The 25,920-nt window shown below is 44.5% G+C and overlaps 1 protein-coding gene across 7 annotated transcripts in view; it reads left to right on the plus strand.

The window, feature by feature from the left end:
• The first annotated feature begins 7,634 nt into the window (after window positions 1–7,634).
• DAPK1 (death associated protein kinase 1) overlaps window positions 7,635–25,920 on the plus strand; it is a 214,640-nt gene continuing 196,354 nt past the window's right edge. For 2 of the 7 annotated variants that reach the window (XM_054502604.2, XM_063650249.1), the window contains exons 1-2: window positions 7,635–7,834; window positions 9,037–9,206. In XM_054502604.2, the coding sequence (XP_054358579.1) occupies window positions 9,145–9,206 (62 nt within the window). In that variant the 5' untranslated portion in view covers window positions 7,635–7,834; window positions 9,037–9,144. Of the gene's footprint in view, window positions 8,172–8,493; window positions 8,701–9,036; window positions 9,207–16,872; window positions 16,983–25,920 lie in introns of those variants that run through there. The other 5 variants (XM_063650247.1, XM_063650250.1, XM_054502603.2 and 2 more) reach the window with 4 other exon arrangements.

Raw genomic sequence — 25,920 nt, forward strand, 5'->3', positions numbered from 1 at the left:
ACTTCGGGAGATCAAAGCAGGAGGATCGCTTGGTTTAAGACCATCCTGGGTAACACAGAGAGACCTCATTTCTACAGAAAATAAAAAATTAGCCAGGCGTGGTGGTGCATAGCTATAGTCCCAGCTACTTGAGAGGCTGAGGAGAAGGATTGCTTGAGCCTGGGAGGTTGAGGCTACAGTGGGCAGTGATCACGTCACTGCACTCCAGCTTGGGTGACAGAGTGAGAGACATTGTTAAAAACATTTAAAAAAAAAAAAAGAGAGAGAGAAAAAATAATAGAAAATGCTTAATTAACACATTAAATTGCACCCATATTTTGATATGGTTGTCAAAAAAGAGTATATTTGGACATATTAAGTCTATATAAACAGAAGGCACCAATTTTATAGGTGTGTACATTTAGAGCTCTTGGTATGTGAATACAGCATTGAATGGATCAAAGATTATTGCTGTCTTTGCAAATCTTCAAGCTGACAGAACCTTTTGGAAAAATTTATGGCAAGTTTGTCTTTTTTTTAAAAGCAATGTTTCTATAAATCCTACCAAAGTGCTATGAATAAGGCTGTAAATCACTTTACTGGCTTGAGTAATGGGACTTTTATTTCATGAAACCATGCCAGGAAACCTAGAGGCTTTCACTGATATTGAATCTTCTATAATAGTTAATACCTATCCAACCCAAAAAGATGAATTTTGGTACTAAAAATATTTTTACCATAATTTTTGCTCAAAGGAAAATAAATAGAAATCAATGGTGTTAAGTTGGATGGTCTGAAAGAGATTCATTAGTCGTCAGAAGAGAAAAAAATTAGAAGCAATAGAAAATAAATCAATGCAGATATAAGCTCAGATTTTATCTGTAATTATGATTGGTACATCCATTTCTAATGGATGAATAATGCTGACCGCTTCTTTCTGGGTGACATTTTTCTGTCTTTCTTGATGTTTATTTGACAAAACAGAAAGAAACTCTTTTGAATGTCTTATTCTCCTTTTTAATTATTAGGTTGGTGTGAAAATGATTGTGGTTTTTGCCATTATTTTGGGGCCAACTAATATATTCAAATATTCTTACAAGGAAATGTAGAATCTGGTAGCCAACTGCGTAAAATCTCAATAGTCAATGAGTCCTGTGGGAAGAAAAGTGTACATGTTATACAAAAGCTAAATTTGCACATGCTACGAGGCACCTCCATGGCAATTCAGTTAGGAACCTGATTGACATTCTGAGCCTTGAGTTTTGCAAGTGCTGTTTAGTGTTACCAATCTTTTGCTTCAGGTAGTGACAGAACCTAAATGAAATTGGTCCAGGCATAAAAGAAATTAGGCTAAAGGCAAAAGTAAACCTGTAATGCCAGATCAATGGTCAGTGACTTGTAAGTGCTTATTTGCACACTGCCTGTTTTTACAAAGAATTTAATGCATTCAATACCACAGGGCTCAATACATGAAAATTGGGGGAAGAAAACCTGAGCCATAGAGAAAGTAGGACTAGGGAGGACAGGCAAAAAACACAGGCGATGGCAGCTTAAACCTGGGATCAAAAACTCCTAGTTCAGATGGCCAGGCAGGTAATGTGAAGCCCCTCATCTTTAAAACCTTGCACTACAAAAGGGCTGGGAGACTGGAGAAATCTTGGGAGAAGGTATCTGAGAGATACTGCAAATCACTCACAGCTCAGCAGGAAGTGAGTAATGTGCATTTGCTATTTTGTTTGTGAATATTCATTTCTGCTCTAAAAAAGAAGAAAAATGGGATGAAGGAAAATCATAGGATGTGTTAAGCATAGATAAGGAAGTTAGGGACCTACCAGACCAAGAAGACAGCAAATCTTCATGAAGCAATAAATACTGTATGCCGGAAGCATAATGAGGCACTCCATATGCAGGAAGTCTTAATTCACCACCCGTTGACGATGCCCATTCTGGCTCCACCTGTTCTCTGCCCAAGAAACAAATGAACAAAACAAAACCCCTTAGCTGCTCATCGGCTCAACTGGCAAGCTCCAGCTACTGGCCAGGCATTCTGGCCCCTCTGTATTTGCCTGGGTTCATATGCTACTATTCCAAGGTTCTGCCACTAGTACTCTTCTTTTTCAATCCTGCACACCCTGTCCTTAGGTGGCCTCATCCCCTTCTATGCCTGCAGCCCCCCTGGAATATATACTAGGTTCACTTTCTCCCCGTCCCTCAGGTACCCATCACCCATCTCCCAGACATCTCCTGGACATCATCTAGATGCCCCATGGGTAACTCAATCTTCGTAATCCTAAGACTGACCTCATCTTCTCTCCCCAAACTGCATGTATACCTGTATTTCAGCCTACATGGCAGCAAGATGTACCTAATCACTCAACCAAAACTTAGGGTGTCACCCTGACTGTGTCCTTTTCCTCAGGTACCAAGGTCTCAGGTCCTGTGATTTCTACCTCCTTAAAGTATCTCATTATTTTTCTATACCCACCATCTGTGCTAAATTAGTACTAATTAACTATCTTCAGAGTGATACAGCCACATGCTGAGCATGATGGACAAGGACCTTCAAGCTCTACCTTGGTTAACCCCTCCATCTCATCTGAGTTCTGGGCATGATGGAAGAGACTCTTCTCCTCTCCACTCTTGCCTCTTGCCATTTCCTTGCCTTGGTCGTGATTACCTACAGATGCCTGAATGAGTCATAGTCTTTCTCTTATCCAGGATTGTACCCTTGCTGTTTTCCTCTGCCTAGATGCCCTCCTTTCCAACCCCCACTGTCCAATAACCCACCACTGCAATTGTCCACCATTTTATCCTGCTTACTCTTAATCTCTTTTCAAATTTTTCATGAGATGTCAGCTTCTCTAGGAAACTTCCCTGAAAGCCCAGCCTTCCTTCTACCCTCACCCTCCATCGGCCTTTATCTGAATTAAGCACTCTCCCTGCTTCTTTTCATCATCTTCTGAGACTCCTTTCTCATTATGCTGTCACTCAGGGGTCCAGAGGGCAGAGATGAATGCTCAAATTAGGACAATTCAGGGAGGTGTGGGAGAGGTGCAGGCGGACCATAAGGGATGGAGCAGGAACCCAAGTTAGTAATAGCAGAGCTGGCACCAACCCTAGGCTCAAAAAGACAAAGGAGGGAGAGTGGTTACCAAAACCCAGAAAGAGAAAACCAGGTAAAAGACGGGACCTGGTGAGGAGCAGCAACCTGTGTTTGGCTGTGGACTGTGGCAATCTTGCAGGGAGGAAAGCAGAGGAATGCCTATCTTGGCTTCACTCTCCTTCCTTCTCCTTCATCTCATGTCAGGTGCCCCATTGGCTAAACCTACCAGCAACCAGAGGACAAGGAATGCATTAAAATAATCTTACGGCTCAGAGAGTAGATTAGATGTAGAGTGACAAATGGATTATATTTAGCACAATCGCAGGTCTATTTGTTGATCCGTCTCCCTCATCAGGCTGAGTTACCTGAGGACAGAGAATGTTTCTCTTATATCTGCATCCCTAACATCTGGTGGACACTAGATACTCAAGAAATGCTTACGGACGGGATCAGAGAAGATGGTAAATTGGGCATTAGATGGAGGTTTGTGCTTTCTGAGCTTGACACATGCTTTCTGGTGAATCCAAGGCAAAATGAGAAACAGAATGAGCTCTGTACTTTTGTCTGGTAAAAGAAAATACGATTTGGTGAGAAGAAATGAATACTTTTAGCACTCAATGCTGGGAGGAACTGGAATCAGTCATGTGACTGCCTCTATCAGAGGCTCTCAACTGCATAATGGACAAAATCTTTAACAGTGAAACCACAATGCAGAAACATTCTTTTTTTTTTTTGAGATGGAGTCTTGCTCTGTCGCCCAGGCTGGAGTGCAGTGGCGCAATCTCGGCTCACTGCAGGCTCCGCCTCCCGGGTTCACGCCATTCTCCTGCCTCAGCCTCCCAAGTAGCTGGGACTACAGGCACCTGCAACCACACCTGGCTAATTTTTTGTATTTTTAGTAGAAATGGGGTTTCACCGTGTTAGCTAGGATGGTCTCGATCTCCTGACCTTGTGATCTGCCTGCCTCGGCCTCCCAAAGTGCGAAACATTCTTAAAAATATTAGCCCTTGATAAAACCAAAGCCATGTTACAAAAAAGCAACCAAAAGGTGGAAATGAGATAATATGGTCCACTTTGAGCTGAGAACATCTTGCCAGAAAATGGTTGTCTCAGACTTCAAATCTGACCTCCTACATAAACCTTCAGTGCAATCCTCCCTGTATTATCTCTTCTCTCGTCAGCCAAAAGATGGAAAAGATCAACTGAGGAACTTATGCTGGAGGAGCATGGATTCATTAGATGGCAGAAACCTGGGTTTCTGAATGACTACTGTGGAGCTGATCTCTGCTTATGCCCTGCAAACCTTTGTGCTGAGAGCAAGTAACACATTTTTAATGTGTTAAACCTCTGGGATTTGTTGGGTCTTATAGCAACAGTTATTTTACCTTAATATGACTGTAAAATAATGTTCTAAAATCTACACTCGGGTTTGTTTAAAATATTATAGCCATGATTATTATAATCCATAGTCCATATCATAATTATTTTTATAGAAGTCCTTCTCAACTGGCATCTCATAATTTGTGGCTTCTTATATTGTTGCCTTCTATGTGTGAGATGCCTCTCTGAATCCTTTTTGCTAGGGACATGATAGAAAATAAAATATCCAACATTCTGATGTATTTTATAGTGTACAAAGTCCTGTTTCATGCATTATCTCTTTAGATTCTCCCAACAAACCCAAGGAATATGTAAGAGTCTATAATCACCTTCATTTCACAGGTGATGAAACTGAGATGTTTACATATAAAGTGGAAATAACCACTTATTTATTTATTTATTAAATAAAAACCCCGCTAATTTGTTTAAAGATTGAGAGAATTTTTTCATCTGTCTGGAACCTGTTATGTGTTAAGAGATAAGTTTTCTTAATTTTTCTTTATAAGAAGATAATCTATTGCTACATAACAAACCACTCTGAAATAATGACTTAAAACATTAAAAGTCATTGATTTTGCTCACAGAACTTGAACTGGAAGATATAAACAACTGGGAGTGAGGGTGGGGCTGGACAGCTGGCTTCTCTGGGCATCTCTCGTTCTTTCTGTGGTCTTGTCACATGTCTCTACACGGCAGCCCTAGGGTAATCATGACAGCTGAAGGCTTTAGAGTGGGTGGAGGGGGAGAGAGAGGGAGGGAAAGAGAGAGAGAGAGAGAAAGAGAAGCAAGCAGGCAGAAGCTCTAATGCCTTATGAACTAACCTTGGAAATAAATTACACTGTGCCACTGCCACTACCTTTTCTCAGAAGCAAGCAGATAGGGTTGGTGCATATTTATTGAGAGGAGGATTAGACTCCACCTCTTGATTGGGGGAGTGTCAAAGAATTTGTGAATATGTTTTTAAATGACCACATTTCCCCTTTCTAAAATGCTTGTCTAAATTGGTGTACACATAAAGCTCGGGAGTTAGTGACTCATCCAAGGTTATTAAGCTGTTAAATGGTTCCACCAGTACTAGATCTAATTTTGTGACTCCAAATTTCATGCTCTTCTTCACTACTCCAGATAATCTCCGGTGAACATCATTGTCCGTTAGGGTAGTTAAGATATTCTAGCTGCCAAATAGATTCAATCCTTTTAATTGCCTCGGAAGATTTTTTTTTATTTTGCAGAAAATAAATATTACCCATATGGCAGTCATCCATAATCACCTTCCAAGTTTATCCCAAACATCTGTGTTTTAAATTTTTTCTCCCAACAGATGTATTCATTTGCATTTTCCCAGACGAATCACTTTTTTTTTGTTGTTATTTTTGACTGTATTTCTCACCTCTCAAGACCCTTTTGTGTCATCAAGCCCACTGCTTAAGCCAATACCATCTCCCAATTTGGGGACTTCCCTTTGATTCCTGTGTGCCCTTCCTGTGGGTCATTAATGCAATGTTATTTAAGACTAGGATTTGGCTGGGCGCAGTGGCTCACATCTGTAATCCTAGCACTTTGGGAGGCCGAGCCGGGAGGATCACCCGAGGTCAGGAGTTCAAGACCAGCCTGGCCAACATGGTGAAACCACGTCTCTACTAAAAATACAAAATTAGCTGGGCATAGTCACATGCCTGTAATCCCAGCTACTGGGTAGCCTGAGGCAGGAGAATCGCTTGAAACCGGGAGGCGGAGTTTGCAGTGAGCAGAGATTTCACAACTGCACTCCAGTCTGGGCCACAAGAGCGAAACCCCATCTCAAAAAAAAAAAAAAAAAAAAAAAAGACTAGGATTTGACATAAGGCCTGAGGGGTATTCTTTTGTTTTGTTTTGCCTTGTTTTCAAGAGGCCAAAATCTTCACAGTTGAAAATTTCTGTTGAACCACAGAGATTTGAACCAACTCAGTTTAGAAAGCCTGTGGTTTTGAACAATGATGTGGATCGGAAATCTCTTCATCTGTCAGTTTTCATCATTCTAGGCAGTAAAATAGATTTCCCTTTAGGAGTTTTTCTCCGTTTGGGGTTCTCCAAGCAGTGGGATGTGGGGAATCAACCCTTCTTCGTCTCCACCCAAACATTAGGTGGGAGCAAGGGGTGGGAAGTAGAGAAAGTGGATAGAGGTCTCCAGTGGGTATGGGATCTTTGTGTAGACCAGCACAGTCCTCAGAAATCTCATGCAAGCCACATAGGTACTGTTATATTTTCTATTGGCCACCTTTTAAAAAGTAAACAGGTGAGGCCGGGCGCGGTGGCTCACGACTGTAATCCCAGCACTTTGGGAGGCCGAGGCGGGCGGATCACGAGGTCAAGAGATGGAGACCATCCTGGCCGACACGGTGAAACCCCGTCTCTACTAAAAATACAAAAATTAGCTGGGCATGGTGACGCGCGACTGTAGTCCCAGCTACTGGGGAGGCTGAGGCAGGAGAATCGCTTGAACCCTGGAGGTGGACGTTGCCACGCGCCACTACACTCCAGCCTGGCGACAGAGCGAGACTCCGTCTCAAAAAAAAGAAAGTAAACAGGTGAAATTAATTTTAATAATATATTTTGTTTAACCCAACGTATCCAAAATACTATCATTTGAAAGTGTAATGAATATAAAAATATTCATGAGATATTTTTCATTCTCATATCCATACTGTCTTGGACTCTAATGTGTATTTTACATTTACAGCACAATTAATTTGGGACTAGCTACATTTCAGCTCAACAATAGCCAATAGCATATGGGATGGCACAAATAAACTCTTCGTCTCTGTTGCTTCTTTGGGTCTCGGAGACCTCAACCCTTTCTTCGGATTGCAAACCTTCTTGCCTTCAAACCTCGGCTCCAACACCAGGCCGGCAGAGGAACCCAGTCTAATGAGGTCCGCTCCCTTCCTGCCATTCTCTCTATTCCATTAACCTGTTTCGTGGTAACGTAGGACTGATCCTCCAATTACCTGATTAATTAGCTGACGTATTTATTATGTATCTGTCCCACCAAAATGCAGGTTTCCGGAGGGCAGGGATTTTAAAAAATCTGTTTTGTTCTATGTGATTTTCCCATACCAAGCACCGTGCCCGGCACAAGCTGGGATCCCAATACACATCTTGGGACGAAAGAACCGTGTTTCCCTAGAACCCAGTCAGAGGGCAGCTTAGCAATGTGTCACAGGTGGGGCGCCCGCGTTCCGGGCGGACGCACTGGCTCCCCGGCCGGCGTGGGTGTGGGGCGAGTGGGTGTGTGCGCGGTAGAGCGCGCCAGCGAGCCCGGAGTGCGGAGCTGGGAGGAGCAGCGAGCGCCGCGCAGAACCCGCAGCGCCGGCCCGACAGGGCAGCTCGGAGGTGGGTGGGCCGCGCCGCCATCCCGCTTGCAGGGTCCCCATTGGCCGCCTGCCGGCCGCCCTCCGCCCAAAAGGCGGCAAGGAGCCGAGAGGCTGCTCCGGAGTCGGAGCAGGACAGCCTGGCCGAGCCAACGCCGGGGACTTTGTTCCCTCCGCGGAGGGGACTCGGCAACTCGCAGCGGCAGGGTCTGGGGCCGGCGCCTGGGAGGGATCTGCGCCCTTCACTCCCTCCCTAGCTGTGTTCCCGCCGCCGCCGCCCGGCTAGTCTCCGGCGCTGGCGCCTATGATCGGCCTCCGACAGCGCTCCAGAGGGACCGGGGGAGCTCCCAGGCGCCCGGGTGAGTAGCCAGGCGCGGCTCCCCGGTCTCCCCGACCCCCGGCGCCAGCTTTTGCTTTCCCGGCCAGGGCGCGGTGGGGTTTGCCCGGGCAGTGCCTCGAGCAACTGGGAAGGCCAAGGCGGAGGGAAACTTGGCTTCGGGGAGAACTGCGAGCGCAGCCGGGAGGCTTCCCCAGCCCCGCGGGCCGGCTGAGAACAGGTGGCGCCGGCCCGACCAGGCGCTTTGTGTCGGGGCGCGGGGATCTGGAGCGGACGGGCGCGCCTCGGTGGGCCGCTCCCTTCCCTCCCTTGCTCCCCCGGGCGGCCGCACGCCGGGTCGGCCGGGTAACGGAGAGGGAGTCGCCAGGAATGTGGCTCTGGGGACTGCCTCGCTCGGGGAAGGGGAGAGGGTGGCCACGGTGTTAGGAGAGGCGCGGGAGCCGAGAGGTGGCGCGGGGGTGCCACCGTTGCCGCAGGCTGGAGAGAGATTGCTTCCAGCGAGGCGCGTACCGTCTGGGCGAGGGCTTCATTCTTCCTCGGCGTCCCTGGAGGTGGGAAAGCTGGGTGGGCGTGTGTGCAGAGAAAGGGGAGGCGGGGAGGCCAGTCACTTCCGGAGCCGGTTCTGATCCGAACAGACCGCCCAGCGTTCGGGCACGCGGACCTCGGGATGCCGTGGTGCCCGGCCCCACGCGCGCGCGGGGCTGAGGGGTCGGGGGCGTCCCTGGCCGCCCAGCTTTAACAAAGGGTGCTCCTCTCCACCCCGCGAGGAGGGGCAGCTCTGGAGACCCGGTCTTCGGCGAGCAGGGTCTTAGCGCCGGGGAGGTCTACTTCGTTTTGGGGTTGCCATTTTACTATTATTATTGCCTTTTTTTTTTTTTTTCCAAAAGGACTGGAGACTGATGCATGAGGGGGCCACGGAGGCGCAGGAGCGGTGGTGATGGTCTGGGAAGCGGAGCTGAAGTGCCCTGGGCTTTGGTGAGGCGTGACAGTTTATCATGACCGTGTTCAGGCAGGAAAACGTGGATGATTACTACGACACCGGCGAGGAACTTGGCAGGTAAAGGGGGTGTCAGAAGCATACCCTCCTGGATTGTGGAAATGCATAACGATGGGGCCATTGGATGGTAAACAAATGCAGTTTGAATCTGGCGTCTCCCTCGCCCTTTCTGGAGATGCGCAAATCATAGAGAAAGGAGTTACTAACCCAGCGGTAAACCGCCTGATCCAAGGGCCTGGGGGTGGAGGAGAGGCAGCAGTTCAGGGCTAGATTATGATGCACAGTATATTGATCAAGTCCCCTGGACAAAATCAGATTTAATTGTCCGTGCTAACTCTCGTCAGCCCTTGCCCTTCTGTGACAACAGGACAAACACTAAGATTATGATTGCAATTGGAGTTAGCTTTTATGTGTGATTTAAACGAAGGGTACAAACTAATTAACAGGTTTTAAAAATCTTAGTACTTTACCCTCTATCTAAATTTTCAGTGTAATTTGAGCAAGTATTGGTGGGTGGTAAATGGAGACTTGCCAGATGTTGACGTTGGGCTTGGATTTTGAAACTTCTTCCAACCAGGAATTTAATTACCTGGTTGGTGTTGGTGGTTGCTTTGGTTTCATTTACAATGTTAAATTTTTAACAAATCAATGAGAGTCTAATATGGCTATCTGGATTCAGAGCATAACTCCATTGCTGTAGCAGCTGTGATTCTCAGTGTAAAATCTTTCTAGGTAAACAAAGAATGGTTTCTTTCGGGGCATCTAAGGGCTGATTGCTGTTTCCTTTGACTGTGAGACAGAGTGTTTTGGGCTCTGGTCAACTTTAGTAGAAAACCTAGTTTTCATACCTACATTTAAAACTGAATTTATGGAATTTGACTGTGGTGTATTTACATTGTGAGTGGAGTAGGCAAAAGGATCTTTAAACAAACAAAATATGTATTTACTTATATGTGCATCGAAATATGTATTTTCCCATATACATCTGATGTCCTGATACAAAGCTTCCTTTTTCTCCATGAAAAGGAAATTAAAAAACACCCACATCCTGGATTACCTAATGAGAATTATGGAAACTAAGCTTAACTAAATTTTTTTAAAAATTCAAACGATAGTGTAGAATTTTTTAAAAAGTTACTGTAACAGAGTATTTCTCTAAATATTTAGTATTGACTGAAAACATACATGGGGGCCTGTGCTTAGGAAGAGCTCTCTGTATATTGATGATCTGGTGAGTAAATAAGGAAAGCTCTTCAAAAATCACATTTCATGGATGTGTTTAAGATTAAAGTTTAAGAGTGTGTGGGTGAAATACTTGGTTTAACTGGAATTAAATAACTTTCCTGTGGTTTTCGGCGAGATGAGTGGTATTTGGAGTTTTCCTTTGGGACTGGAAGAAAAAGGCAAAAAAATAAATTTTAATTTGATTTGCATAGTGTGGCCTGATCATTTAAGTGTTGTTAGAAAGAGAGATGACTAAAATTAGTTGAGATTATTATATTATGGATTAAGTATATTGACCTTATTTTCATTATGATTTTTTGGTACAATTATGTGTTATGAGAAAGAAATAGAAAAAGAGGCCTCCCTGTGGTTGGCGAAGGGAGTTTTTGATCTTTATTTCATGGGCGTGATGATGAGGGGAGGGAGGGAGCTTGCTTATTTGTCACTAGCACTTTGATTTGCTCAGTGTACGTTTCTGTGTATAACGTTCTCCCCACTGTGCAAGGCAAATTGACAAATTGTTTATTAATTTGTGTGACCTAGGAATTTTAAAGAAATGCTCTGAAAAACTGGAAGTCTGAAGTTTTTAAAAATGAAATGTACAGACTCATCTATCTTGTATAACTGCTATTGTTTTTGCCAAAAAATGAGTGAATGATTGTTTTTTGGAAAATTTTTCAAGTCCCGTGATTTTATGCCTGCCTTGGATGTAGCCACTTCTTGAAAACAAGTCCTAATGTAAGATGGACATGTAGGAAGATGCTGCTTATATGACATCACGTGTCACTGAGGGAAGATTGGGAGTAGAGGCAGGAGTTTGGTGGCAGGAAAATGGAAATGGGCAGTTATGTGGCACAAATGCAAGGTCATTCTAAGCAGTGAGTTACTAGCAGACCAGTATCTAAGATTTAAGACTTTATTTGGCCAGGCGTGGTGGCTCACACCTGTAATCCCGGCACTTTTGGGAGGCTAAGGTGGGCAGATCACGAGGTCAGGAGTTCAAGACCAGCCTGGCTAACATAGTGAAACCCTGTCTCTACTAAAAATACAAAAAAATTATCTAAGATTTAAGACTTTAATTGGCCAGGTGCAGTGGCGTGCGCCTGTAGTCCCAGCTATTTGGGAGGCTGAGGCATGAGAATCGCTTGAACCTGGGAGATGGAGGTTGCAGTAAGTGGAGATCGTGCCACTGCACTCCAGCCTGGGTGACACAGCGAGACTCTGTCTCAAAAAAAAAAAAGAAAAAAAAAAAAAAGACTTTACTTACATATCTTTAGCAGTCATCTAAATAATAACGATTCACTTACCTTATAAATGTAGTGAGACAAAGTACATAGCCAGGAGGAAAGATGGGTTTTTAAAGAAGGTAGAGTACAAGTATTATTGTTAATGTTATTTTACTTTTAGGAAAATTGAAAATGTTTGTATTTGTGTGTACTGCCTAAGACTTCTGTAAAAGCTCTCTGTCAACTGTCAGGAACTTTATAAAGTATTGCAACTATTGCAGCAGTCCATCTGCAGCAGTAATAGAGCAGATGGGCCACTGGACAGATATCCTGGTCCAAAACCTGGCTCTGCAACTTGCTAGTTTTCTTGTACAGGCCATTTACCCACTCTGACACTCAGGATTTTCCTCTATAATATGAGAGGTCTAGTGCTTTTTTCATGGCTGTTGTAAAAATAATCTAACTTGTAAAATTAGTTTATCAGCAGTAGAGAGTTAAACAAATATAGATATTATCTGTAGACTGGCTGAGACATCTGGGTGCCCCAGGCAAGTTAATAACTTGGCTGGCAAGTCAATATTCTTTAAGTTTCTGTTTACCAGCTTTGGGAGGGGATGCCTTATAGGAAAAGGGTCATGGGGAGAAGGGTTGCTGACAGCATTCAGCCTCCACTGTGATTCTGAATAATGCAGCCCTGGCCTTGAGCTGGCACACCCTCCAAGCAGAAGCAAGTCCCTGCAGCAGATGCACTTGTTATCTTTAGAAGAGTGCTTGGTGGCCTTCAGTTTTAGCTCCTGGAGGCCCTTTTAGGGTCTTACCCTCTGTCCCAGGAGGCGGAACAAAGAACTGCCTCTATCATGTGTAATAGTCTCTGGGAGGAGTTCTTATAAATCTGCTATTATACCGAAGTGTTTTAATGCCCCAGGATGCCCTAGCATCTCTTATCAGTTGGCACCTCGGGCAGCTGCAGGCTGACTTGCCCCGTTGTCGGGCTCTAGTTACACCCTTGGCCGTTGTTCAGCCTAACCTGTGAGCCTCCCGGGCACCTCTCTGTGTACACTGCTTTCCTGAGGGACTGGCCTTCTTTCCTATTGCACCATCTGACCTTATATGATCTTAAGACCTAAGTCCTTCTTCCTTAATGAATCCTTCCACAATGAGTTTCCCCTTTTGAAGTCAAGAGACTTCTCTGAGACTCTCTTTGTCCATGACCATAGACTGCCCAGTGACATGTTTATCCTGTTTTATGTTTATTAGTCTTGTATTGCTCTTTGCAGCCAGCTTGTGAGTTTCTTTGGAGTGTTGTTGTGGTCCTGTCTCCCCACGGTGTGCAGGGTGCCATAGACTTCCTGCAAATTTGTATCTATGATCAATATTGGGATTAATGCATGCCTCAATGAGCTAATGCAGTTTGGCAAATGTAATTTTGAGACCAGAATGGGGATGTAAGATGCAAGCGATGATGCTGATGCTGATACTGTTAGAGAGGCAGTGTGCAGTGTGGAAAAACCTGAGAATGCTCATTTGGAAAGTGGGGAGACACCTACCCTGGTAGAGTGTTGTGAGGTTTACAGACGTGGCTTTAAACATCTGACATGCAGTCTGTCTTTCTAGTCTATAGATAGATATATTATGCATTTACTGAACACCTACTAAGTGTCATGTGTCTAAAATATATATATGTATATGTTTTTTATATATATGTGTGTGTGTATATGTATATATATATATATTTTAGAGACAGGGTCTTACTCTGTTTCCCAGGCTGGAGTGCAGTGGCACAGTCATAGCCCACTGTAACCTTGAACTCCTGGGCTCAAGCAGTCCTCCCACCTCGGCCTTCCAAAACTCTGAGATTATAGGGCAGAGACACTGTGCCTGGCCTCTAATATATCATTTTTATTATTTTTAATAACCTGTTTTCTCCATCACAGCATTTACCACATTGCATAGTAACTGCTTATTTGATTATCTGCTTTCTCCATGGGGCCATTACCTTGGACTTGCTCCTCACTTTTTATTTCTAATGCCCAGGTTGATGCATGACACTTAGAAGGCGCTCAGTAAATGCATGCTGATAGACTAGACTGAGTGGATCAATATATGTAAAGCAACTTGAAAGAATATGTATGTATTAGGCCGTCAATAAATGATGGCTTGTGGTGAAGATGAACACTTAGGATATAATGGCTGCCGCTCATCAAAATAAAAACTGCTCTTGTTTTTGCATTCTTCGTGGCTGAACAGTAATGAGCACAGCAGCCAAAATTTTCAAGCACAAGATCAGTTTTAAACAAAACAAATGAAGTGGAGCATTAAATATTTTACATTGGTTTGGATGGTCATTGGAAGCTAATAATTCAAGTTTAAAACATTCCCCTTTCGGCATAAAATCCATAGGCATTTTAATTGAAGTAAGAAATTGTCATAAGCGCTGGCAGTCCAAGTGCATCTCTCGGCTGGTTTACTGCAGATTGCAGGAGTCAGTCCTTTGAATAATGGCAACCCTGTGTGGCTCATAGAAGGGGAGAGACTTTCTGGCATGTTTTTTCTTCAGAAATGGGAACCACAGGCCACCGGTGGGTTTCTACATCCTTATAGGACTGTGCTGAATGTGACATTTTTCCTCTTAGCATTTTTGACTCAGAATGCTCTCAGATGTTTCCTCTGATAGGAAAGGGTCCAAAGTTTTAAGAGAGATAAAGTTCAGATACATAGATTAAAGGCAACGGTTAGTGATTTTAAAAGTGTGTACATTTTAGGAAGGTCTAATAATAATCTTCCAGGATGTGAAGGAAAAGCATGATGGTGCTAGTAAGTGGCAGTTTGGTTGAATGCTTGCTTGCTGGCACTGGGAGTGTGTTGCTGGATTACTAGGGCAGGCATCAAATTTAGGTTCAAGGGGGCCAGGAACAGAGTAGGTGGAGGTGCTTACTGGTCGGGAAGCCAGGGAACATGGAAGCTCACTTCTTGGTCCCCCATGCTCTTTTACCCTCAGCTTGTGTCTCACCCGGCCAATGAGGAAACTGAAGGCCCCATATCATTGGTATATGCCCCTGCAAAGCCATGAAAAACTCATAAGAAACCTACAGAGATGGATGTCCAGATAAATTCCAGTGCACTCATCCCTCGGTATCCATGGCAGATTAGTTCCGGGACCTCTGGGGACACCAAAATCCACAAATGCTGAAGTCCCTTATATAAAATGGCATAGTATTTGCATATAACTGATGTAATCTTCCCGTATATCTTAAATCATCTCTAGATTACTTATAATACTTAGTACAATGTAAATGCTACCTAAATAGTAGCATTATGATGTTTAGGGAATAATAACCAGAAAAAAAAGTCTGTATATGTTCAGTACAGATGCAGTTTTTTCCCTGAATATTTTTGGTACAAGGTTGGTTGAATCCATGGATGCAGAACCCACAGATCCAGAGGGCTGACTGTAGTTGTATACAGGTGTTATATCAGGAGAGGCAACGTTGGCTCTTCCACCTTGTTCTCTTCCCTCCTAGCAGAGTTGTAATCCAGACCACTTCTTTCCAGGTGATTGGGGGTGAGGGGCCGAGCTGCTGGATACCTGATATTCGGGAGTGGCATGATCAAGGTCACATTGCCTGACTCAGCAGGGAAATGTGTTAGGAACTTTCATCCTTCATTCTAGCTGACTGCCACGAGTACCTAACATTTTGTATAAATTAAGTGAATATTATTTTAGTAGAAATTTATTTCTGATTATGAGACAAAGCAAGCCACTCTTCTGACAAGAGGGGAGTGGTTTCCATGGGGGAAGAGTACCCCAGAGAACTCAGGGACTTTGTTTGTTTGTGTTTTTTTTTTGTTTGGTTTTGTTTTGTTTTTTTGAGATGGAGTCTCACTCTGTTGCCCAGGCTAGAGTGTAGTGGCTTGATCTCGGCTCACTGCAACCTCCGTCCTCTGAGTTCAAGCGATTCTCCTGCCTCAGCCTCCCGAGTAGCTGGGATTACAGGCGCCTGCCACCGCGCCTGGCTTATTTTTTGTATTTTTAGTAGAGATGGGGTTTCACCATCTTGGCCAGGCTGGTCTTGAACTCCTGACCTCATGAGTCACCCTCCTCGGCCTCCCAAAGTGCTGGGATTACAGGCATGAGTCACTGCGCCTGGCCTTTTGCGTTTTTGGAGACGACATCTTGCTCTGTTGCCCAGGCTAGAGTGCAGTGGGGCGATCTTGGCTCACTGCAACCTCTGCCTCCCCAGTTCAAGTGATTCTCTGTCTCAGCCTCCCAAATAGCTGGAATTATAGGCATGCACCACCATACCTGGCTAATTTTTTTATTTTTAGTAGAGGTGGGGTTTCACCATGTTGGCTAGGCTGGTCTTGAACTCCTGACCTCAAGTGATCCGCCCGTCTCGGCCTCCCAAAGTGCTGGGATTATAGGCATGAGCCACTGCGCCTGGCCAGGACTTTGACCTGGAAGAAGGCTGAGTGACCAGCATTGCCTCCCTTCACATTTTATCCACCTGTGTTTAGACAGGTCAAGTGGCTTTCTCTAGGTAGCTGATTAAAAGGTGGCAAGACATGGACCCAGAACCCAGGGCCAGGCCTATTTCATTATCTGTGCTATTTAGGATTTGGCAATTTTCCATTTTTGAAAGCCAGATGAAGTTGATATTTAAGAGAGGTGAAGTAGGCAGCCATTTGATGCCAATTTATTTCAGCATCTGCATGGAGAAAATGGTTAGGGATAAATAGCAGATGCTTCATGGAAGGTTTTCATTTGAAGCTCAGCCAAAGGCAACAGGGTCTGCCCTTTGAGCTCAGAACTTTTGCAGGCCTTAACAACACACTGGGAACTTCTTTCCTTTTCCAAATGGCTTCAACTTTGCAGTTTGAAATGATGTTAACATGTGGCGTAGTTTTATTCAAGTCCCAAGTTAATGGTTTACCTTTTTAGAAAACTCCAAAAACACTTTCATTGTTATTTAACTTTTGAGTAATGTAATGTCTAAGAGTCTTGTCTCTGACCCATGCACCTACCTGCCCATAACCAACAGTTTCTCATTTCATTACACAACAGCTAGTCTGGCTAGCTTAGAGTTGGTGTGTGATTGTTTGAGACTTTATGTGGAAGATAGTATTTAATTGTTTTGTTCTGGTTTGTTGGGGTAAATTATCCAAATGGAATGCATCCTTTCTCAGCCTTGAAAGAGGTTATATGACAGTACAATTATTTATAATAAATTCAATGTATGACTTTGGGTACATTCTATTATAAATGAATTTTTTTAAAGGTGCAGTTAGAAGAGGGTGGAAGAAAAAAGAAGTTGACACTCCGATTTTCCACATCATCTAAATAAAATGGATTTAAACTAACTTTCTCTAACTAGTAAATCTTTCTTAGGTAAGTACAGTTGTATCCCGGCTTTAGAGTTAATGTGCTAGGTGGGTTTTTACAAATAAAAAATCTAAAACCTAAAATAGTTGTGTTTTATCTTCTGTCCCAATCCAAAACAAACCAAAACAATCATGTGATAGTAACTAATCTCTGGAGATGCCTGACAAGTGTGGTCCATAGTGACGCACGTTTGTCACTTTGGTCTTTAGGTGACATTGACAGCTGGTGTGGTTTATGGATCACACTGTGGTCATTGAAGTATAACGTAGCTTACCTCTGAGAAGTGATCATGGGGCCTTCTGTTTTTTTTTGTTTTTGAGATGGAGTTTCGCTCTTGTTGCCCACGCTGGAGTGCAATGGCGTGATCTCAGCTCACTGCAACCTCCGCCTCCTGGGTTCAAGCGACTCTCCCGCCTCAGCCTCCCAAGTAGCTGAGATTACAGGCATGCGCCACCACGCCTGGCTAATTTTGTATTTTTAGAGGATTTCTCCATGTTAGTCAGGCTGGTCTTGAACTCCTGACCTCAGGTGATCTGCCCGCCTCAGCCTCCCAAAGTGTTGGGTTTACAGGCGTGAGCCACTGCATCTGGTGTTCACGGGGCTTTTACCTTATGTACTACCTTTCGGTGTTTCAGTTGTGAGCTTGAAAAATTTTATTCAGTAACCTAATGTATAATTAGAGATGCCAGAGTGGTGGGAAGGGGAGGGAAGGAGGTTGGGAGAATGTTGTTGATTTTTTTTTTTTTCCCTTTATAAACACATACAACTTTGGACGAAGAACATAATGTTTGAGCAAATGAATGCTTGTAAACTGCCGATCTCTGAAGTGTGAAAAGTTTATATTGATGGCGCTTATATTCATAAGCCTGATGGGTTTTGGCTGGGAAATTTGGCTCGAGGTACGGACTTCTTTTGGGACACATTTTATTTTTCTGTCAAAACTGCCTGATTATTCTTATTTAGGAAATATGTGATGAATGAGGCTGGCTGGTAAATATTTTAAGTGCAGTTGATATTATAAATTTTCACCTACAAAAATGAACTACTTTTCATTGTTGAATAGTTATGTCTTAGTTCATTGCTTTTTACTTTTGAAACCGTATAAACTTTTCCTTTTTTTTGGAGACAGAGTGTCATTCTGTCACCCAGATTAGGAGAGTGCAGTGGCATGCTCTTGGCTCGCTGTAACCTCTGCCTCCTCAGTTCAAGTGATTCTCCTGCCTCAGCCTCCTGAGTAGCTGGGACTACACGCACCCGCCACAACGCCCGGCTAATTTTTGTGTTTTTGGTAGAGATGGGGTTTCACCATGATGGCCAGGCTGGTCTGGAACTCCTGACCTCAGGTGATCTGCCCTCCTTGGCCTCCCAAAGTACTGAGATTACAGGCGTGAGTCGCTGCACGGGTCCAACTTTTCCTTTTTACCTTAAAAAGATTGTCAGGATTTTTTTTTTTTTTTTTTTGAGACGGAGTCTCGCTCTGTTGCCCAGGCTGGATTGCAGTGGCGCGATTTCGGCTCACTGCAAGCTCCGCCTCCTGGTTCACACCATTCTCCTGCCTCAGCCTCCCAAGTAGCTGGGACTACAGGCGCCTGCCACCACGCCCGGCTAATTTTTGGTATTTTTAATAGGGTCAGGGTTTCATCATGTTAGCCAGGATGGTCTCGATCTCTTGACCTCGTGATCTGCCCGCCTCGGCCTCCCAAAGTGCTGGGATTACAGGTGTGAGCCACCGTGCCCGGCCACGATTGTCAGGATTTTTGAGACCTTACTACAACCCCTGACACCTGACCCACAGTATAGAATTTTCCAGGTGAAAAAGACATGTAGAGAAAGTCATCAATGCCATTCTTTTTTTCCTCCATTCATGAAAATGATTAGATTTTCCTTTGAGCTGCCTGTCTGTGTGTCTGCGTAGCACCTCATAGGTCTATCCAGGACTGGGCTGCCTCTGAGAGAGGATAGGTACACCTAAAGCAATGCAAGAAAAAAAGTGGCAGAAGGATACAATGGGACAGGCAGAGAGAAGAGGTCACAATTTAGTGTTGATTCAGTTCCGATTTTTCCACCCTCCTTTGAGAGGTTTTTCTAAATTGTTTTGCCTCCTCTGTGTAAAGCTCAATTTTTGGGGCCATCTGTGGTTTATGGGTAAGCAGCAGAAATGTGTGTCTCTGGGAAAGTGATGAAAGGCTGCAACCTTTGGAGTGTAATATTTAATAGACTAGGAGTTACAAGCTGTTTGGCTTTATAAAAACAAAGCTACAGGTGCTGCAGGTATACGTATCCTGTAGAGAACAGACTTTTAACGGGTGCTGCTGACGTTGGAGATGCTGAATGGTACATAATACACAGAAGAGCTGTCCTTAGGAATTTGGTAAGGCAAAAAGAGCTAAAAAGTTATTTATTACCTTAAAATAATATTTCATTGGCCTATAAATCAGTATAATTGAAAGCACAGCCTGCCAGCATTTTCTTTTCTTTTTTTTTGAAATAGAGTTTTCCTCTTGTTACTCAGGCTGGAGTGCAATGGCGCAATCTCAGCTCACCACAACCTCCGCCTCCGGGTTCAAGCGATTCTCCTGCCTCAGCCCCCCCGAGTAGCTGGGATTACAGGCATGCACCACCACGCCCAGCTAATTTTATATTTTTAGTACAGATGGGGTTTCTCCATGTTGGTCAGGCTGGTCTTGAACTCCCGACCTCAGGTGATCCTCCCGCCTCGGCCCCCCAAAGTGCTGGGATTACAGGCGTGCGCCACCGTGCCCGGCCATCCTGCCAGCGTTTTCTTCTGTGCACTTGGGATGGGAATATAGAAAATTGTCTTCCTAGATATTGGCTTTGCCACTCAAAGTCTGTACAGTCAGTGTGTGAACTGCTGGGAGCGATGCCAGAATCTTTCACAGATTTCATTCCTGGGAGCTCTTCTGGCGTCAGATGATCGCGGTTTCTTTTCCTTCTGCACCACAGCACATGGAGGAGGCCTCTTTCTCACTTGCTCCGTTCCTTTGCCATTCATGGAGGCAGTGGCACCAGTGAGCTCATGGCCAGGCCGCTTTTGCCCTTTTTCTAACTAAGTCACTACAGATGGACTAAACAGAAGATATTTACAGTTCGTCCATTTAGAATCGATAAGGGTGTGCCCCAGGCTCCATCATATATTCCATTACATACAGCCTCAGGCATCCATTTCAATTGTTTGGGAGAGGAAGTGAATTAGCACAAGTGGAATATCTACAGGATGAAACGTTGTCAGTCTGTGCGTTCCTCCCCACCCCTTCGTTGGCTGGAAGAGATAACGCTTGACACGAATGGAGCGGACAGGGGAATGTCAGCCTCGTGGCCATGGAGAAGCAGGAAGTCCCTTGGTTTTGTTCAATGTGATTTGGGCATTGAATGAGTAGATCCTGTTTTAAGAATATTACTCATTAATATGAACCATCATTTTGTAGGTCTTTAGAAGCAACATTCTCTTTAGTGCAGATAATGTTTATCTGCATTGAGAGAAGTTATAATAACATAGAGAATGAGAAGGAAATACACATGCGAAATGGCCCAGCCGGTTTCTCCTGTCAACCTCTCCAGAGCATGTCCTAGGCTACTCCTCCAGGAAGGCTCCTGCTCTGATTTCCTGTATTCCTTCACGATTTGGAGTAGATAACTGGCCACTTGGCATTCTTATTACAGGGGACTTCTGCGTAGGATTCTTGGCTTCCCCTGTGGACTGTGAGTTTTCTGAGGGTAGAGAACATGGCCTTTTGTCTCTGGTGTTTGTTGGGATTCAGCTAAGTGCACAGTAAGCCATGTTTATTCAGTTGCCTTATAAAGGTACATATGCAGAAATTAGAACAGTGTTTCAGGGCTTTAGACCCAAATCCCTGTTTCCACAAAACACATTAGCTGTTACTTTGGGAAAGTCAGTTGACTTCTGTGAGATTTAGTTTTTCTCATCTATAAAATGGGGATAGTCATCACGGCTGCTTCATAAGGTGGTTGTGAGGATGTCTGTGATATGTATAAAGTGCTTGGCACAGTACTAGGCACACAGTAAGTGCTCGAGAGGTGGACGCTATTTAACAAGACAGAGCAGGAACAGGAGAGAGAGGGAGAGAGACAGTATAACATGCTTCTGAATCTGTGTTCCCGGGTCCTACCTCTTCTTCATTCATTCCTGCCCTGGCCTCCCACAGGCAGAGTGCGGGTGAGGGCTCACTTCTCAGTTTCATCCTTCCTCCCTCTCTTCTCCTCTGCCTGTCTCTCCTTTGGCTCAGCCTGCCTGGTGGGCTCATTCTGCCAAGTTTGCCTTTGCTTGTCCGTTCCATTTTTCTAGGTATCCCTGCCTCCTTCCGGCTGGACTCAGTTTATGTGCTGGGCTCCCTTGGTGAGTCCACCTTATTATGTGCTCATTAGATGATGCTTAGGGTTCCTAAGAAACATATTGACTAGGAATTTAGCCGTGCATTTGAAAGTTGGCTGCTGAAGGCAGAGCTTCAAGGGTTACCCTTTCCAAAGTCCACAAGACACCATGGGAAAGGGAGGGAAAAGCTTCATGTTAAGGAGGAACTATTAAGATGGGAAGAGATGCATTTAAGGAAGCAGAGACAACTAAAAGCTGCTCTGTAGCCAGAAGGAGTTAGCTGCTCGGCAGGAAGGCTGCTTGGAAATGCTTTGAGGGATATCATCCTGGTATTACAGGGAACCTGAGACTATGTGAGCACATAAATTCGTGTTTTTAATGCAGTGTGCTTCAGTTCCTGAAAGGCAGATTTTCTTTTTCTTTGTGTGTGTGTGTGTGTGTGTGTGTGTGTGTGTTTTGTTTTGTTTTTTCCCAGATGAAGTCTCACTCTGTCACCCGGCCTGGAGTGCAGTGGCGCGATCTCGGCTCACTGCAACGTCCGCCTCCTGGTTTCAAGCGATTCTCCTGCCTCAACCTCCCAAGTAGCTGGGATTACAGGCACCTGCCACTACGCCCAGCTAATTTTTTGTATTTTTAGTAGAGATGGGGTTTCACCATGTTGGCCAGGCTGGTCTCAAACTCCTGACCTCAGGTGATCCGCCCACCTCGGCCTCCCAAAGTGCTTGGATTGCAGGCATGAGCCACCACGCCTGGCCTGATTTTATTTTTATAGCTTGCTTTTTCAATGAGAAACCATCTTTTGTTTATTTGTTTGTTTTTTTTTTAGAGACAAGGTCTTGCTATGTTACCCAGGCCCAGTGGTGTGATCATAGCTCACTGCAGCCCCAAATTCCTGGTCTCAAGTGATCCTCTCACCTCAGCCTCCTGCGTAGCTGGGACTATAGGCATGTGCCAACACACCTGGCTTAAAAGCCATCTTAAGTGGCCAGATAAGACACTGGGAATTTGATTAGGGATACAAATAATTGATTTTTTTTTTCATGGATCTTTATGGAGAAAAGAGTCTGAGATGAGCGTGGACACCTGAGTCCCTGACCGAGAGAAGCCTAGTGCAGCATGTCAGACAGACAGCAGATCCTGAAGCTCCATTCAGTTGTGACATGTACCAATTTAAGATGTGAAAATGAGTGTTTTGCCAAGCCAGAACTGTCCGTGCCAAGAAAAGCCTATTAGGTTGGTGGCTGAAAGGCTGGATTGTTAGGATGTACTGAATGGCGAGGCCCTGCCAGCTGCTGCGGGTAAATGCCCACTTACGTGTCTAAGTACTCATCCTGTTCCCCTGGAGTGGGGTCCGGTTTGTTCAAGAAACATGGCTGCTGCGCGAGAGGCTGCTTTCTTTTTTTTTTTTGAGACGGAGTCTTGCCCTGTCGCCCAGGCTAGAGTACAGTGGTGCAATCTCGGCTCACTGCAACCTCCACCTTCCAGGTTGAAGAGATTCTCCTGCCTCAGAGTAAGTAGCTGGGATTACAGGTGTGTGCCACCATGCCCAGCTAATTTTTGTATTTTTAGTAGACACAGGGTTTCACCATGTTGACCAGGCTGGTCTCGAACTCCTGACCTCAGAGGCTGGTGATCCACCCACCTCAGCCTCCCAAAGTGCAGGGATTACAGATGTGAGCCACCATGCCTGGCCGAGAGACTGCTTTCTTTTAAATAATTCTTTCTTGTTCTTTGGGCTTGTTGGGTGGGTATCTTTAGTTTGTAAAAGTAACATAAAACTGACAAAACCTGAAAAGGAAAATACTTGGAAATTGGGTCTATAAGGTGAATTTAAGTAAAACGTCAAGGGAACTAACAAATAGACAACAAATAAGCTATAAACAGGTACCATAAATAGGCTGTTAAACGAAACTGTCGTTTGAATCGTACTATTTGCCCATCATTTATTCATTCCTCAAGGGCTAATTGAATATCTGAATGATCTTGCTGCAGTGTTGGGCAGGGCCCTCTATCTCAGCAAGCTTTTAGTCATGTAGGATAGACAGACTTTTGCACAACCAACAGTATTGGAAAGCCTAAATAGGAAGTGAGATGAAGCATGGAAAAATGTTTTTTGGAGTTCAGCCAAGGAGAGATCATTTTGACTTGGAGGTTTCATTCCTTCATTCAGATTCTTGTGGATGACATAAAAATGTAAGCAGGTGGGTGCAAGTGTGGGTATGTATGTGTGTCTCTACCCTTGCCTTCCTTGGAGAAGACTGGAAATAAGACATGAAAGAAATGGGGACAAGGAAACTAAGATTTGCTAGGAACTCTAGACCAGCAGCTGGAGGTAGGTATTGTAATTCACATTTTGAAAACCTAGGTTCGGAAAGATGATTGGCCTTGAATAGTGTGTTTAAAATGCTGGAAGCAATAGCTGGACTCCCGAGCTGCTAAGCCATGTCTGGAAATTGGGTGGTGGGTGGTGCAGCTCATTTTGTGACCTGTTCTACTGTCACTGTCTTGGAAGGGAAGTTTAAAGAAGTTTAAAATGTCTAGCACAGTGCTGGCTCATACGATGTGTTCAATGCCTGTTTTTCTCCTTGCTTCCTCTAAATCAGGTGTTCTCAACCTCGGCATTAGTGACAGCCTGTTCTGGATAGCGTTCTGTTGTGGGGGCTGTCTTGTGCATTGTATTTTAGGATAGGATATTTATAATAGGATGTTTAGCAGCATCCATGGACTCTACCCACTGGATGCCAGTAACAGCCACCTCCTCACACTCTTTATGACGGCCAAAAATGTCTCCAGACGTTGCTAAATGTGTGAGGGGGCGCAAAATTCCCCCACCCTCTGTAGAGAACCATGGGACTACAAGATCAAGAGAGATCAGTCTTGACTGATGTGCTTAGGAGGCTAGAGCTGGTGTAGGGAAGGAGGAGCCTGCACCTAGTGGGCAAAGAAAACACCCCTGTGGAATGAGCTGAGAGAAGATATTGACCTTGGGTGTCCACAGCTGGCGAGGGAAGAGAAAAGGCTTCCAGATGGTCTGAGCGTGAGGTCTAGGGCAGTTGCTGTTGTACTTTGATTTGTATGGACTGTCCCAGGAGTGCGTAGTTTCCTGTGTCCCAGAGGTCTGGGCTGAGACAGACAATGGGTATGACCTGGAGAACCTGCTGGTGAGACTTGTGGGTGTCAGAGCCCTGCTGAATCACTTTTCCCTCTCCATTCAAATAGCCACTGCAATTCCATACCTATTTGTATAATTACTTTCAAATGTCATTCTCTTCCTTAAGACTGGAAGCTCCCGTGATCTAGGTCTGTGACTCATTTTCTGGTTGTTGAATTGAGCACAAGAACCAGCCCCAAACTGAACATTTAAGTGAGTGACATGAATGAATGATGGAAGGAGGGTTCGCATTAATTGTTGGATTGAACAAAGCCCGATGTGATTAAATGTAACAGATACAAAGATGAAGCCAGACAATTAAGTTGGAGAGAAAAAACAATTGCTCAAATGCAGCAGCAGGGAGACTTGTCATGACAGTGTCCTTTTGGAGAAGAGTCTGAGAGCTTTGATAATTACAAATGTCTGTGGAACCCATAGCCTCATGACTGCATTAAGAAGAAAATACAGCTTTTGTCTATACCATAGAAATTGAATGTCTACAATGGGAGTTGCAGGTTTCTCTGTTTTCTCTGTTTTTGCTGAGGTCATTCTGCATCTGGGACATGAGAGTGTTCTGTTCTGGGAGAGACACTGACAGACTTGGGGGAGTCCAAAGAAGGCAAAAGCTGGAGAACCCGAGTATCTCATGAATAATGTATTTTACTTAGCTATGGAGTCAAGCACCACGTGCATCTTTTTGTAAATATTACTGCATTTAATTCCTCAAACTAGCCTCTTATGGGGATCCTCTATTTCAGAGCTTGGCAGACATTTTATGTAAAGATAGTAAATATTGTAAGCTTCGTGGGCCACATGATTTCTGTTGCAACAACTCAACTCTGTTGTAACTCAAAAGCAGCCACAGACATTATGTGTCCAAAAGGGTGTGGCTGTGTTCTAATAAAAACAGGCAATGGTCTGGATTTACCCTGTGGGCCATGATTTGCTAAGCCCTGCTCTGTTTTATTGATGAATAAACCAAGGCTTAAAGAGATTAAATAATTTAATTTGCTGAAATGAGTAAGTGGCAGAACTGAAATTGAGCTCTGAGCCTCTCTGGCTCTGAAGCCCATGAAAACACACATAGATGGTCTTTTGGATGGGGATAGGCTTGTTTTGGGGGCACTGGGGGTCAGTGGTGGGAGCCATGAGGAGGCGGTGTTTGGCTTAGTAGGAAGAACTCTGCTGTCCAATAGCAGAGCAGACTGCAAGTGAGGTCACAAGTGGTGGACACTGCAGTGTTTGCACTGAATACCCACCTGGTGGGGATATTGAGGAAAGGATTGCCGATTTGGGGAGGAAATTGAGCTGATAGCCTCTGAGGATCCCTTACAACTCTTTGGATCTGTGGTCATCAACAAAGGGGACCACGTGGGTAACAAACAGCTTCCACCAGGGTGCTCTTGAGCAGGAGCTGCAGGGCAAGTAGCTGCCGTTTTCTC

This window comes from Pongo pygmaeus, chromosome 13 (assembly GCF_028885625.2).
Source record: "Pongo pygmaeus isolate AG05252 chromosome 13, NHGRI_mPonPyg2-v2.0_pri, whole genome shotgun sequence".
Lineage (NCBI taxonomy): Eukaryota > Metazoa > Chordata > Mammalia > Primates > Hominidae > Pongo > Pongo pygmaeus.